Source organism: Theropithecus gelada, chromosome 18 (assembly GCF_003255815.1).
Source record: "Theropithecus gelada isolate Dixy chromosome 18, Tgel_1.0, whole genome shotgun sequence".
Classification (NCBI taxonomy): domain Eukaryota; kingdom Metazoa; phylum Chordata; class Mammalia; order Primates; family Cercopithecidae; genus Theropithecus; species Theropithecus gelada.
Window position 1 is genome coordinate 40,453,459 of NC_037686.1, and position 15,527 is coordinate 40,468,985.

The 15,527-nt window shown below is 37.7% G+C and overlaps 1 protein-coding gene across 1 annotated transcript in view; it reads right to left on the reverse strand.

The window, feature by feature from the left end:
• The window catches only part of DCC (DCC netrin 1 receptor), a 1,221,566-nt gene that overhangs the window by 65,037 nt on the left and 1,141,002 nt on the right, over positions 1-15,527 (reverse strand). The window contains exon 25 of the mRNA XM_025365180.1: positions 8,524-8,640. Within this exon, the coding sequence (XP_025220965.1) occupies positions 8,524-8,640 (117 nt within the window). The remainder of the gene's footprint in view (positions 1-8,523; positions 8,641-15,527) is intronic.

Here is a 15,527-nt window from a genome sequence, read left to right on the forward strand (position 1 = left end):
TTAACTCAAAAGTCCATAGCCCAACATCTCATATGAGACAAGGCAAGTCCTTTCCACCTATTAGCCTGTAAAATCAAAAGTAAGTTAGGTACTTCATATATAAAATGGGGTTACAGGCATTGGGTATATACAGTCATTCCAAATGGGATAAATTAGCTAAAAGAAAGGGGCTACAGGTCCCATGAAAGTCCAAAATTCAGCAGGGCAGTCAAATCTTAAAGCTCCAAAATGATCCCCTCTGACTCCTTGTCTCACATTCAGGTCACGCTGATGCAAGAGGTAGGTTCCCACGGTCTTGGGCATCTCCCTCCCTGTGGCTCTGCAGGGTACAGCCTCCCTTCTGGCTGCTTTCATGAGCTGGCATTGAGTGTCTGCAGCTCTTCCAGGTGCACAGTGCAAGCTGTCAGTGGATCTACCATTCTGGAGTCTGGAGGATGGTGGCCCTCTTCTCACAACCCCACTAGATAGTGACCCAGTAGGGACTCTGTGTGGGGGCTCTGACCCCACATCTCCCTTCTGCACTGCCCTAGTAGAGAGTCTCCATGAGAGCCCCACCCCTGCAGCAAAATTCTGCCTGGACATCCAAGCATTTCCATACATCCTCTGAAATCCAGGCAGAGGTTCCCAAACCCCAGTTCTTGACTTCTGTGCACTGGAAGGCTCAACATTACATGGAAGCTGCCAAGGCTTGAGGGTTGCACCCTTTGAAGCCATGACTGAGCTCTATGTTGGCTCCTTTCAGCCACAGCTGGAGCAGCTAGGACACAGGGCACCACGTCCATAGGCTGCACACAGCTCACAGATCCTGGGCCTGGTCCATGAAACCACTTTTTCCTCCTAGGCCTCCAGGCCTGTGATGTGAGGGGCTGCTGTGAAGACTTCTGACATGCCCTGGAGACGTTTACCCCATTGTCTTGTGGATTAACATTCAGCTCCTTGTTGATTATGCAAATTTCTGCCGCCAGCTTCAATTTCTTCTCAGAAAATGGGATTTTCTTTTCTACTGTATTGTCAGGGGGCAAATTTTCTGAATTTTTATTCTCTGCTTCCCTTGTAAAACTGAATGCCTTTAATAGCACCCAAGTCACATCTTAAATGCTTTATTGCTTAGAAATTTCTTCTGCCAGATACCCTAAATAATCTCTCTCAAGTTCAAAGTTCCAAAAATCTCTAGGCCAGGGGCAAAATGCCACCAGTCTTTTTGCTAAAACATAACCAGAGTCACCTTTGCTCCAGTTTCCAACAAGTTCCTCATCTCCATCTGAGACTACCTCAAACTGGATTTCATTGTCCGTATCATTATCAGTATTTTAGCCAAAGCCATTCAACAAGTCTCTAGGAAGTTCCAAACTTTCTCACCTTTTCCTATCTTCTTCTGAGCCCTCCAAACTATTCCAATCTCTAGCTGTTACTGAGCTCCAAAGTCACGTCCACATTTTCGAGTAGCTTTTCAGCAATGCCCCACTCCTGGTACCAATTTACTGTATTAGTCCATTTTCACACTGCTGATAAACGCACACCTGAGACTAAGCAATTTACAAAAGAGCTTTATTGGACTTACAGTTCCATGTGACTGAGGAGACCTTACAATTGTGGCAGAAGGAGAAAGGCACATCTCACATGGCGGCAGAGAAGAGAAGAGAGCTTGTTCACAGAGACTCCCATTTTAAAAATCATCAGATCTTGTGAGACATATTCATTATCACAAGAATAACACAGGAAAGACCTGCCCCATGATTCAATTACCTCCCACTGGGACCTTCCCACAAGACATGGGAATTCAAGATGAGATTTTGGTGGGCACACAGCCAAACCGTATTAACTCCCATGGATTATTTTACTCATTTTCTAATTTTACATAAATTGAATCATATAGATGCATCAGGTTTCTGTATTGCAATTTTACACCTGTGAGATTCTCCATATTGTTTTGTATAATTTTAGTTTATTTTTATTGCTGCATCGTACTCCACTATACGAACACACTATAATATATTCATCTATTGTAATGAAGATGTGATAATGACAAATAGCCCACATTATTACATGCACCTGTTGGCTAACATTTTATATATTTCCATTGAGTATATATCCAAGAGTAGAATATTTCTAGGAATGGAATTGTTGAATCATAATATCCTTATAAAAACTATTTGATGGTTTAAAACCATGTATGTGTTGTTATCTGATAATTACAAAAATTAACAACAATTAATTTCTGGTAATTTTATGGGTTCCATTCATGTAGAGTAAGACACTAAGAGTGAGAGAAGATTTGTTATTTTAGGCATACAAAAACTCTGAACTCAAGATGACAATATGAAGCAATACATTAGAGTAGATAGATCAAGCAGAGGTTTCAAGTTCAGACTCTCAGAGCCTCAGCTTCCACGTTTAGATAATGGAGACAGCACCTTCAGAAAATCTTTTTGAAAAATAAAAGGATATGAATAATTTAGGAGATAAAAGCCATATTTATCTTTGGAAAAGCAGTATACCGTAGAGGCTCTGAGGTTGTCCAAGTATCCTAGAGGAAGTTGCTTAAGCTGTCTGAATTGCTGTTTCCCATGTGTAAAATCAGGATAATCTTAACACATGATAATATTGTGAGGATTAAATGAAAATAATTAGCAATGTATTTACCAAGTGAATAATATTAAAATTTTTCATACCTGTTAGATATCTTTCTCTTTCTTTCTAAGCCTATTATTTCCTTTTCTGTTTAATGAAAACAAGTTTAAGTGCTCTTAATACATCAGACAATTTTGTTAGATGACATTCTATTTATAACTGACGAAAAAAGAGCCTGCCAAACGTCGATGTGTTACAAACATAAAGAAGGCATTTTAATAATACATTTATTTGTTTTTTCATTCATTGGACAGATATTTAGCAAGCACCAATTTTGTGCTAGGTACTAAACAATAAAATGTGTGAATATGAAGATGAATTAGATATATTACATCCTTATCATGAACTAATTCACAAGCTGTTAGAGGAGGGAAGATTTGGACTTGAAAGCCTAAGCATATAAGGCAGTATTGTGTGTAATAAATGCTATATTGTGCTACAAGAACATGTTATTCAAATATATAAAAGGGAGTCATTATTTCTAGATGGAGTAATCAGAAAAGCATTTGTAAGAGCATCAATATCTACTCTGGTCTTTGAAGGATACATAAAACTTCTTAGGTTGAGCTATCCATTGAGTCATTTCAAAAGGAAAGAAATATGTAAAGGGAAAAAAAACAGATGAAGGACAGTGCATATTTGTAGATCAGCAATGAGTCTACCTTAGCATAAGTCTGAGTACATATAAGGATAGAGTAACAGAAATCTAGATTCCAATATGATACGCTAAAAACGTTTAAAGGTTTTCAAAAATGTTTGTTTTGTTTTGTTTTTCTTGGCAGAAAGTGGGAGCCACTGGAGAAATGTATGGGATGGAATGCCATGTTTAACTTGTTTTAGGAAGAAATCTGGCAAGCAGGATGCCTAAGAATCTGGAAGATGCTAGAGCCAGAAAGACTTAGCTAGGAAGCTGTCTTGGTAGTTTAGAGGTGAAGTCACAAAGAAGACATAAAAGAGTTGAGAATGGGAGGATAGCCAGGGATTCAAAGATACTGTGAAAGAAAATGCAATGGCATATGGGAACTTATTATATGAGGAAGCTACTTCTAATTAGATGGGATAGGAAAGCTCCACAGATTTTAAAGTACAATAATTTTTGAGAAGAAAGCAATACATGATTGGCACAGATAGAACTTAGTTATTAATACAAGAGGAAAGCAGCTAGAGGGAAAAAAAAGGCAACTAAGTGCACAGTATCTTTCTCAGTAGTGAAAGGTATAAAAGAAAAAGGACAATAGCTTCACAGGGTATGACAGCTAGGAGCATAATGATTAAGAACGCTGAACTCTGAAATCAGAACTTCTGGGTCCAAATTCTGGCTATAGCACATACTAGCTGTGTGACTTCCAGCTAGTTACTTAAACTCTCCAAGCCTTTCTTCTCTCACTAGTAAATGAGAGAACCTAACAATGAGAAGCATAATAATAGGGCTTACTACATGACTTGAACAGTTGGCATTCATTATAAATGCCATGTAAGTTTTTGCATTTATTATAGTAAAATTGAGAGAAGATGTAATGGAGCATAGGGAGGATGTGGCCTATGGTAGATAAAAAGAAACAACTATGAATTTATTCATTTGACTAAATGGTATTGACTGTGTGCCTATCATGTGCCAGGTGCTGTTCTGGGTATTTGGGACACAAAATGACCAAAATAGGCAAAATCCTTGCCCCTATAAAGATTATATTAAAAAACAGGAGGCAAATAAATAACAAACACAAAACCACAAATAGAATAGTGTAATGCATTAATAAAGAAAAATGAAGCATAATAGAAAAGTAGGGAGTGACCAGAGATGCTATGTTAGGCAATGGTCACGGAAGACTTGCTTAAGAAGTTGGCAGTTGAATGGAGACCTGAAAGAAATGGGGGATAAGACATGTAAATATCTACAAAAAGAGATTCCAGACAAAGACTACAGCAAGTGCAGAGTCCTTGAACTGAGATGTGCCTATTATCCAAGGAACACAGATGCAGGTTATGTGATTGTAATGAATTACAGAAAGGAGCAATAGGAGATAAAGTGAGGGATAAACCCAGAGACTAAATCACATGGGACCTTGTAGGACATTAGTGGATTTTGTTTCTACATGTGATGGAAGTCACAGAGGAACAATATTATCTAATTTACATATTGAGAGACAGCTGTGTAGACAATTAACTGTAAGGGCAAAAGCTAATGAAGATTAATGGGTACAAAAAATAGAAAGAATGAATAAGACCTACTATTTGATAGCACAATAGGGTGACTGTAGTCAATAATAACTTAATTGTACATTTAAAAATAACTAAGAGTATAATTGGATTTTTTTTAACAAAAATGATAAACACTTGCATGGATGGATAACACATTCTCCACGATGTGATTACTACATATTGCATGCTTGTATCAAAACATCTTATGTACCCCATAAATACATACACCTACTATGTACCCACAAAAATTATGAATAGTTTTTTTTTCCAAAAAGCTAAAGAAGAGGCTAGTTACACGCTTATTGCTGTAGTCTAGTAATCTGTAAGAGATGATGGTAGCTTGGATAAGGGCAAAACAGTGAAGATGGAAAAGAGTGGTCAAATTTGGGAAATGTTTTGAAAACAATAATTTGGTAAAAGATTGAATTTAGGGTATAAGGAAATCAGAATAAAGAGGCATGAAACTAGAGTTTCTGAACAGAGTAAGTTGATTAATATAATCTGGCTCTGTGTCCCCACCCAAATCTCATCTCGAATTGTATTTCCCCCTGTGACAAGACAGGGACAAAGTGGGAGGTGACTGACTCATTGAGGCAGTTCCCCCCATGCTCCTCATGATGGTGAGTGAGTTCTCATGAGATCTGGTGGTTTTATAAGGGGCTTTTCTCCCTTCGTTCTCTCTCTCTCTCTTTCCTGCTGGCTTGTGAAGAAGGTACTTGTCTCTTCTTCACCTTCCACCATGATTCTGAGTTTCACGAGGCCTCCCCATCCATGCGCAACTGTTAGTCAATTAAACCTCCTTTGTTTTTGAATTACTGAGTCTCAGGTAGTATCTTTATAGCAGTGTAAAAATGGACTAATACAGTAAATTGGTACCACAAAGAGTGTGGCACTAATATAAAGATAATCTGAAAATGTGGACGTGACTTTGGAACTGGGTAATGGTCAGAGGTTGGAACAATTTGGAGGGCTAAGAAGAAGACAGGAAGATGTGGGAAAGTTTGGAATTGCCTAGAGACTTGATGAACAGTTTTGACCAAAATGCTTGTAGTGACACGGACAATGAAGCCCAGGCTGAGGTGTCCCCAGATGGCGATGAGGAAATTATTGGGAAATGGAGCAAAGGAGACTCTTTCTATGCTTTAGCAAAGAGACTGGTGGCATTTTGTCCTTGCCCTAGAGATCCTGCCTCAGGATAATGTCAACCAGGATTCATTAGCATTTTAATAATATTTAAGGCCACTGATACTAGATGATATTATCTAAGAAGCAGGTGTAGGGAGAAAAGAGAGGATGCCTGAAGACTGACCCTTGGGGCATTCTCTGACTCTTAGATATCAGGAAGAAGAAGAGAAATAAGTGAAGGATACTGAGGAGGAGCAGTCAGAAGGGTAGGAAGAAAACCAGGGGCATCTAGTACACTACATGCCAAGGTGAGAAAGTGTTTCAGGGAAATAAGTGAGAACCTATGCCAATTGTTTCTGAGAGTCTGTGACTTGACTGTTGAATTTGATAATGTGGAGATTATTGATAACCTTGGCAATCATGGATTCAGTGGAGAGTGACTGTAAAAATCTTATTAAAACTAATAAGAAAGCTTAGAAAGAGAAGAAAGTTAGTACAGATAATTTTAAAATTTTTTCAGTAAATATGGTTTTAATTGGAGGTGGAAGTGGCATTGAGTGTTACAAAACAGGAGTTATGAGAGAATATTAATATTTGTGTGTTTACTGCAGTGATAAATAAGGAAGAGAAACTGACAATGCAGGAAAGGGAAGGGGTAATTACAGAAGAGTCCCTAAATGGGTGAGGGGGGATTTCAACAAGATACTCAGAGAGCAGCACTAACAGATCAATTAGATTTGATGGAAGGACAAGGATACCACTTTCTGAATGCATTTTTCTCCCTAAGATTTTTTGCTAAGAATAGGGAAAGAAGGATATATTGAAATCTGAAAAGTAAGAATACATATAAGACATTCATCTTGTAAAGTATAATTATGAACCACTAGAGAAATACAGTGTCATTTTCAAACAGTGAGAGCTCACCTTGGACTTCTGATCATAAATACTCAGTAAGCAGGCTGTATGTTTTTCTCCAGATACATTTCGCTATTAGGGAAAGGGGTAAGAATTGGGGAGCTGCTTATTTAACCAGGTTTTTTTTTCAGGTGAGTAAGATGGGGAAGGAGGATAAAGGGAGATGAGACTGAAAATAAGTGACTATAAAACCTAAGTTGAGCTTGCAGATAAATGAGGACACAAGGTGGATGAAGGATGGGAGGAAATGGCAGAGTTGATGGATTGGAGGTCCTGGTGGGATTGAAGACTTGATGGCAAGGGGGCAATAAAGTAAGTGAGCAGGTAGCAAATAAGGTAACAGGAACTGACATTTTGTACTGGTTTGATTTGGTGTGACATGGAATTTATGAATTAAAGTGGGAAGGAATCAATATCTTTGCAGGTAACATAGAGGAACTAACCATCTAGAGTATCAGATGGATTATCTGCACAAATACTGTAATTACCAAGACTGAGCATAGAAGTAATTGGAAAGGAAGTGATTCCCAGATAATAATATCTTCAGTGAATGTGGGAGGATGACAGAAAACTTCAACAAGGGAGGTGTAGTAAGTGGGTGTCTGTCAACATCTGCTTTAAAGGAGCTGGATTGGCCGGGCGCAGTGGCTCAAGCCTGTAATCCCAGCACTTTGGGAGGCTGAGACGGGCGGATCACGAGGTCAGGAGATCGACACCATCCTGGCTAATACGGTGAAACCCCGTCTTTACTAAAAAATACAAAAAACTAGCCAGGCGAGGTGGCGGGCGCCTGTAGTCCCAGCTACACGGGAGGCTGAGGCAGGAGAATGGCATAAACCTGGGAGTCGGAGCTTGCAGTGAGCTGAGATCCGGTCACTGCACTCCAGCCCGGGCGACAGAGCAAGACTCCGTCTCAAAAAAATAAATAAATAAAAATTAAAATAAATAAATAAATAAATAAAGGAGCTGGATTATTTAAGTGTGAGAATTAGACACATTAAAAAGTTTATTTAAAAAGCTATGGAGGATGGGCACAGTAGCTTATGCCTATATTCCCAGCACTTTGGGAGGCTGAAGACGACAGATCACATGAGGTCAGGAGCTAGAGATCAGCTTGGCCAACATGGTAAAACCCTGTCTGTACTAATAATACAAAAATTAGCTGGGCATGGTTGTGCACACCTGTAGTTCTAGCTTCTTGGAAGACTGAGGCATGAGAATCGCTTGAAATCTGGGAGGTGGAAGTTGCAGTGAGCCAAGATCATGCCACTGCACTCCAACCTGGGCAACACAGCAAGATTCTGTCTCAAAAAGTAAATAAATAAACTATGGAGATGATTATTGGAATAAGATCAATAATATTAAAATATATATCAGCTCTTTTTTGTAAATTTGTATATTTTACAAACAATATCTTAAATATATAACCATCTGTTTGCCAACAGATCATTTGATTGTATACAAAAAAATACAGTAACAGAATGAAGACTTAGACTTCAAATTATTAATGATGTGGTTTTAGGCATTCCTCATTTCCATTTGCCCAGAAAGTTCAGGGAAAATTCTAATTACTTTTGATAATTTGATGTTTTATAGAAAAGATACATATAGAAAGCATTTCATCTCTTCATTGTGGCATCAATATTGACTCACCAGGATTGTTGGACTGGGCATCCATGGGAATCATGAGCTTGGCCCGGGGGGCTCGGCGTGCAGCCAGTGACCTCTCCAGAGTGGACATAGAGCTCCCTGCTTCCTCAGTGTCTTGACCTAAAAAATATACACACCTGAGAAACATGCCCTCTTCAAGAATGCAACACTTTACATAATTTCTAGCAGCCATTCCAATGCCTTTTTAGTCTTACAGATGTTTTCTATGATAATATCTGCCTTCTTGTTACCTGAATATATTTCATTGTACAAATCTTAATGAAATTAACCATAAACTCTAAACTCATTGCACACAATAAACCATTATTTATATTTTGATGCTTATAATTTTTGCATATGTTTATATATGTGAAAGTGGGAGGGCATACGTTAATATATTTTTCAAAAATGGCATTATGCATACTTTTTGTAACCTGCTTTAAAAGGTAACACAAAAATATTTCTCTGTTAATAAGTTAGTATAATTTTTAATAGCTATGTAATATTCCACTATATTAATTTACTATAATTCATTCAACTAACACTTTAAGCCCAACCATATTAAATTTTATTACAAAAAACCCACAAGAAATAAACTACATTCTTCAAATAAGAGCAGACATATTTACATAAATTTATTAGGATTCCATAAAATGTCATACTAAAGAGTCTCTAAAAATTAGAAAAATGGATATATGCAGATTTGAAGTTAATTATAATACATATTAAAAAAACTGAAGTTCTGAATAGTATATGTTCCCATTTGTGTAGTATGCATATAAAACCATATTGTGACATACACCTCTATGTGTATATGAATATATATATGTATAAATACGCACTTATATCTATGTAATAAGATTATACACAAAATTTTTAATCTTGTTTTCCTTTTGCAAAAGGGAATAGGAATTTGGGATGGGGAAGAGGCAAACATACGTTTTACCATTTTGGGTACTTACTATTTTTTGAAACGTTTTTTGTTTTTTTTTATTTTTTATCACATGCATGCATTTTTTAAAAAAATTAACAGCATAATTAATACAATTTAAAATAAAAAATTATACTGGGAGAAGCTTCCACATAGGTGAAGTCATGGAAGCTTCCAAAATTGAACTATGTCCACACACCCTACAAAAACTACACAGAATCATATAAAACAGATTGCAAACCTGGCCAGGCATGGTGGCTCACGCCTGTAATCCTACAACTTTGGGAAGCTGAGGTGGGAGGATCACTGGAGGTCAGGAGTTCGAGACTAACCTGGCCAAAATGGTGAAACTCCATCTCTACTAAAAATACCAAAATGAGCTGGGTGTGATGGTGGCTCCCTGTAGTTCCAGCTACCCAGGAGGCTGAGGCAGAAGAATCACTTGAACTCAGGAGGCGGAGGTTGCAATAAGCTGAGACTGCGCCACTGCACTCCAGCCTCAGTGACAGAGAGACACTCAGTCTCAAAAATAAAAATAATAAAAAATGAACTATGCAAATATTATTCCTTCAGCAGAATCACAAAACAGAAAAGAAGATACATTTCAAATTTCCTGTAAGTACAAAGAGAAATAATACTTTCTAGCAAAGCTATTTCTCAAGCTATAGCCACAAAGTCTTGGTGAAAAGCTGGCTATCTGGAAAGTCTGTATAGAAGAGAGAAGAGGGGAATAAGGATCACAAGATTGACCAGAAACCATCTACCAAGGAAGTACACCCTAATGGTAAAAATATTGAAAAAGTTTCCTAGGAGACCAGAGCATTTAAAAGTGTGTGGGTTTTAAAATGGCAACCACTGCGTGTGTAGCTCATGCCTGTGATTGCAGCTGTTACAGAGGCCAAGGCAGGAGACTGTTTTGAGACCAGTCTGGGCAACAGAGTGAGACCCCATCTCTGAAAAGGAAATAAACTAAAAGAAATAAAATGGCAACTTTACAAAAGCATCGCTTTGGCCAGGCATGGTGGCTCATGCCTGTATTCCCAGCACTTTGGGAGGCCTAGGCGGGCAGATCATGAGGTCAGGAGATCGAGACCATCCTGGCTAACATGGTGAAACCCTGTCTCTACTAAAAATACAAAAAATTAGCCAGGAGTGGTGGCATGTGCCTGTAGTCCCAGCTACTCAGGAGACTGAGGCAGGAAAATCGTTTAAACACGGGAGGCAGAGGTTGCAGTGAGCCAAGGTTGCACTACTGCACTCCAGCCTGGGCAACAGAGTGAGACGCCATCTCCAAATTAATTAATTAATTAATTTTAAAAGAGAAGAAAAGCAGCACTTTTTGGGAAAAATTATAGTGTCCAAAGAGCCAATAAAAGAGGAAAAAGAGTGTGAAACTAAAAATATTTAAAGAATTATGGGCCAATATTTCCAAAATTTGACAAAAGACATAAATAAACGTTACAGTTTCAAGAAATCCAGCAACCCCAAAACAGGATAAAACCAAAGAAATCCACACCAGACACATCACAGTTCAGCTTCTTAAAACTAAAGACAAGAACAACAAAAAATATTGGAAGTAGTGAGAGGTAAACAACTTGTATGTGTAAAACAATTCAAAAGACAGCAGATTTCTCATCAGTAATCACGAAGGCCAGAAGTATCTAACACATTTTTCAAGTGCTAAAAGAGAACTGCCAAACCAGAGTTGGATTAACAATATCTAACAAAAATATACTTCAAGAATGAAAGTGAAATCAAGTCATTGTCCAATGAAGGAAAATGAAGAGAATTTGTCTCAAGCAGATAAACCATAAAAAAATAGGTAATGGAATTTCTCTAAACAGACAGGAAGTAGTAAGAGGAATCTCAGATAATCAAAAAGAATGAACAGAAAGAGTGAAAATATCAATTAAATACAACAGACTTTCCTCCTCTTTAATTTTCTTTTTTTTTTTTTTTTTTTTGATGAATCTAAAGTTACCTTTATTTCATCTAATCAAACAATTAGCAACCAATACATATTTAATATATTTGGTTAATTTTGGTACAAGATGTATAACCATATCAATTTATATATCTTTAAAATTTTCAAAATTATGTTTGACAGTAGGAGAAAACATTAAAACACTATATAATGTGCTTCTCCTCGCCACCCAAAAAATGTAACTCTAGATCCAACCAGTTTTCTTTTTCTTTTCTTTTATGTTTTTTTTTTTTTCAGATGGAGTTTCACTCTTGTCGCCCAGGCTGGAGTGCAGTGGTGCAATATCGGCTCACCACAACCTCTGCCTCCCAGGTTCAAGCGATTCTCCTGCCTCAGCCTCCCGAGTAGCTGGGATTACAAGCATGTACCACCACGCCTGGCTAATTTTGTATTTTTACTAGAGAGGGTTCTCCATGTTGGTCAGGGTCATCTCAAGCTCCCAACCTCAGGTGATCTGCCCACCTCGGCCTCCCAAAGTGCTGGGATTACAGGTGTGAGCCACCGCTTCTGGCGGTAACATCGTTATGAAATAAGTCATCTGATATTGTTGGGTGTCTGTGTGTGGGGTTGTTTTGTATTTTTTTTCATTCTAAGAATAGACTGCTCTTGATATTACATGAGTTCATTGAAAACTTAAACAAAATTATTTTCCTTTTACTTTCTTTGAAGCATAAATTTTTTGGTAGTAACACTTTGTGATTTGTCTCATAAACTTGCCACCTGACATTATTTACCATTGGTCCAAATGAGGTTGGGAAAGTTAAATACAGGATTTAATAGACATGTATATAAATCAAAGTAACTAATAAAAAGTTAAGTGTTCAATCAAATTGCCCATTTGGCGTTATGTAGCTCTTTTATAGATATTATTCACTGAGTTGAACATTTTTAAAAATTGAATACTATCAAATGCCATATGCTGAAATTTACCTATTCATTCTTCCAAAGTGAAAGTAAGAAACAAATCCTGTGGTGTTGCTGTAGTGAAATTATACTAGGATAAATTCATTTCAAGAAAGTAAATTCTATTTATAAGTCCTAGAGATCAAACAGACCTGAACTCTTGCGTTTCTTTACTGTAAACTTTTAAGAAAATAATTTTGAAATCTGCTAGATGTAGAAGAGATATATCATGAAGCAATGACTTATCATCTTAATTCCTAGATATTTTAGTGGGATCCTATATTTTTGTGGTTAGAGAATGAAGTAGGTTTTGTTTAAGCCACTTGCATACCAGCAGTAGGGAAGAATGAGTAAAATAAAAAATTAACTCTCAATAATATTAGTTGTTGTTTACATAGCAATTGCTTGTTTCAGTTCTCTTTTCATAGCTAAAGTATGAATACTGTAAATTAATTTCTGGTTGTATCCAAAAAACTAATTTCATGGGCACAAAACAAGATAAGTGCTTACTTAAAAGTATTATGTGAGTTAATTGAAACTGGATTAACAAAACATGAATTTTGGAGTCAGATTTTGGTCCTGGCTGTGGCCCTAGCTCTTAAGTCTAAGCACATTATTTAACCTTTCTCAACTTTGGTTACTTCATTTACTATACGAAAAGAATGTTACAGCATCTACCTCAAAGTATTTTGTGAAGATTAGGCAAAATAATGTGCAAAAGTCCTAATCATAGAATTTAACATACAGTAATCTCTCCTTACATAGTTATTGCCTACTCTGGAATCCCATTGTTAAATATAATGTTTCTTGGTAATGCTGTGCACTTATGTTGAATTTTGTTCTTTTAAGCAGGAGAGAAGAATACTTAATTTAACATGAAGTATAACTTGCAGGACTTTGAGGATTACTTTCCTGTTATTACAAAATTGGCAATGAGGTCCTCAAATTGAGGACAAACAGGCATAAGTACCCTTTTATTCTAAAGAAAACAGTCATCATTTGGGATTAAACCTTCCCCCAGGACTTATTAAGAGACATCAACTTAATGTCATCTCAGTATATAAAAGACGAAAGGAAAAGGTTAGAAGGATGTGTCTTAGAAGTCATTGGCCAAACCTCCTTAGGTCCCAGAGGCAATTCTATCCTTTCCAGTAGGAGGTGGAGGTGTTCTCCCCTTCCTGATATCCAGTCAAGAACAAAGCTAGAAGAAGAATCACTTGTAAAATATGGAGGTTCCTGGAAAAGGGATTTTTCTGTCACTCCCCAGGTGAAAGCCTGTTTAGGCAGCGGACTTGGTATTCTACCCTGAGTCTATCAAAGCAGAGGAAAAAGTAATTGAAGAGAGCAAGGTTTAGAGAGGGCCAGTGGTAGAGTACAAGCTCTCTCACCATTGGGCCTGGCAAGGATATAGGAGATTCTTGTGGGCCAAGTGGGCGTGTGAAAAGTTGGCTGGGCTTGAGTCCCCTTGCTGGAATTTCCCAGAGGCCTCATGAGGGAAGAGGAAGAGCTGTGCTAGGTGGTAAGCCTGGACTTGATGTCTCCCATTATGGAACTGGGCCTGGTGTACAAGGCCCCACAAAGCAGCGGTTACCAACCTTTTTGGTACCATGGACCAGTTTCATGGAAGACAATTTTTTCATGGACCTGGGGGCAGGGGGCAGAGTATGGTTTCAGGATGATTCAAGCATATTACTTTTACTATGCACTTTATTTCTATTATTATTACATTTTAATATATAATGGAATAATTATACAACTCACCAGGAGAACGCCAGCTTGTTTTCCTGCAACTAGATGGTCCCATTTGGGGGTGATGGGAGACAGTGACAGATCATCAGGCATTAGATTTTCATAAGGAGCCTGCAACCTAGATCCCTCACATGCATAGTTCATAATAGGGTTCATGCTCCTATAAGAATCCAATGCTGCTGCTGGTCTGACAGGAGGCGGAGCTCAGGAAGTAATGGAAGTGATAAGCAATGGCTGTAAATACAGATGAAGCTTTGCTCTTTTGCCCGTTGCTCACCTCCTGCTATGTGACCCAGTTCCTAATAGGCCATGAACCAGTACTGGTCCATGGTCCAGGGGTTGAGTACCCCTGCCATAAAGAAGTCATACTTCTGTTTCATAACAGACCCAGAATTTGGATACCAGCTAGGGGTTAGCCCATGTGTCCACAAAAGCTGTGAAGAACTTCAAATTGTCCTTTCTTCTCTTTCTCCTCCCCTCCCCTCTTCACTCCATCCCTCTTCTCTCACATGCTCAGGAAAAGTGGAGAGGAGGGGAAAATATGTAAGGGTGTTTCTGAAACAGACTTTGTTCCTGCTTCTTCTCAACCCCACCACTCCATTTCACTCCAATGTACTGGAGGATTGAGAAAACAAATTCTTCCTCAGTCCCCAGAGCCAAATATCTAGCTTGGCATGAGAAAGGAGAATCTTTAGTTAAATTTCAGATTATAGTTTTCAATGGAACTAGACTGTTCTTCAATAACTGAAGTGACAAGGAAATTAAAGATGCCTAAGACATCATTTAAGAGTTTGAAAAGAAATATTCAACAATCCAGGGTTAACAATTAATATTTGTATGTCTTGTTTATGCAATTCTGAGCTGACAGAGTCCAGTAAACCAGTAACACATTCAAATAATTCACTTTAAAAACAGCAGCTCCTCATTCTATAATCACGTCATGAGTAGACCAAGGGATTTTTTGATGAGAGTATTTGGTTGATGATTCCCATAAGTACTTAGATAATATGAAGACCCAGAGAAAGTGAACTATCTTACAATCATTTTCCAGTGTTCTTACTTATCCCTGGACACCAGTGATTGTTCTGCACCAGTTCATTGAACAGTAGGCTTTTTTTTTTTCTTTTTTTCAGATCCCTGTGTATAACAACATAGTTTTCAGACAGAATCCCATCAAACTAGTCTGGGAATCACATAAGGTGACTATATGTGGATGACAGTTGATTTCCATAGTAACCAAGGTCAAAGTAACAGAATATTCAGTGTTTTGTACTTCAAGTGCCCTGATGTAATTTTTAAAACAGGGACTTGACAGCAAATTTAGAATTAACTTTCAATTATCTATAGAAATAAGGAACTGGAAAATGTACAGATGGCTTCAAATTGTATTGCCTCAACAAAACATTTGTTTAACAATTAACAAAAAGCAATCAATCCATT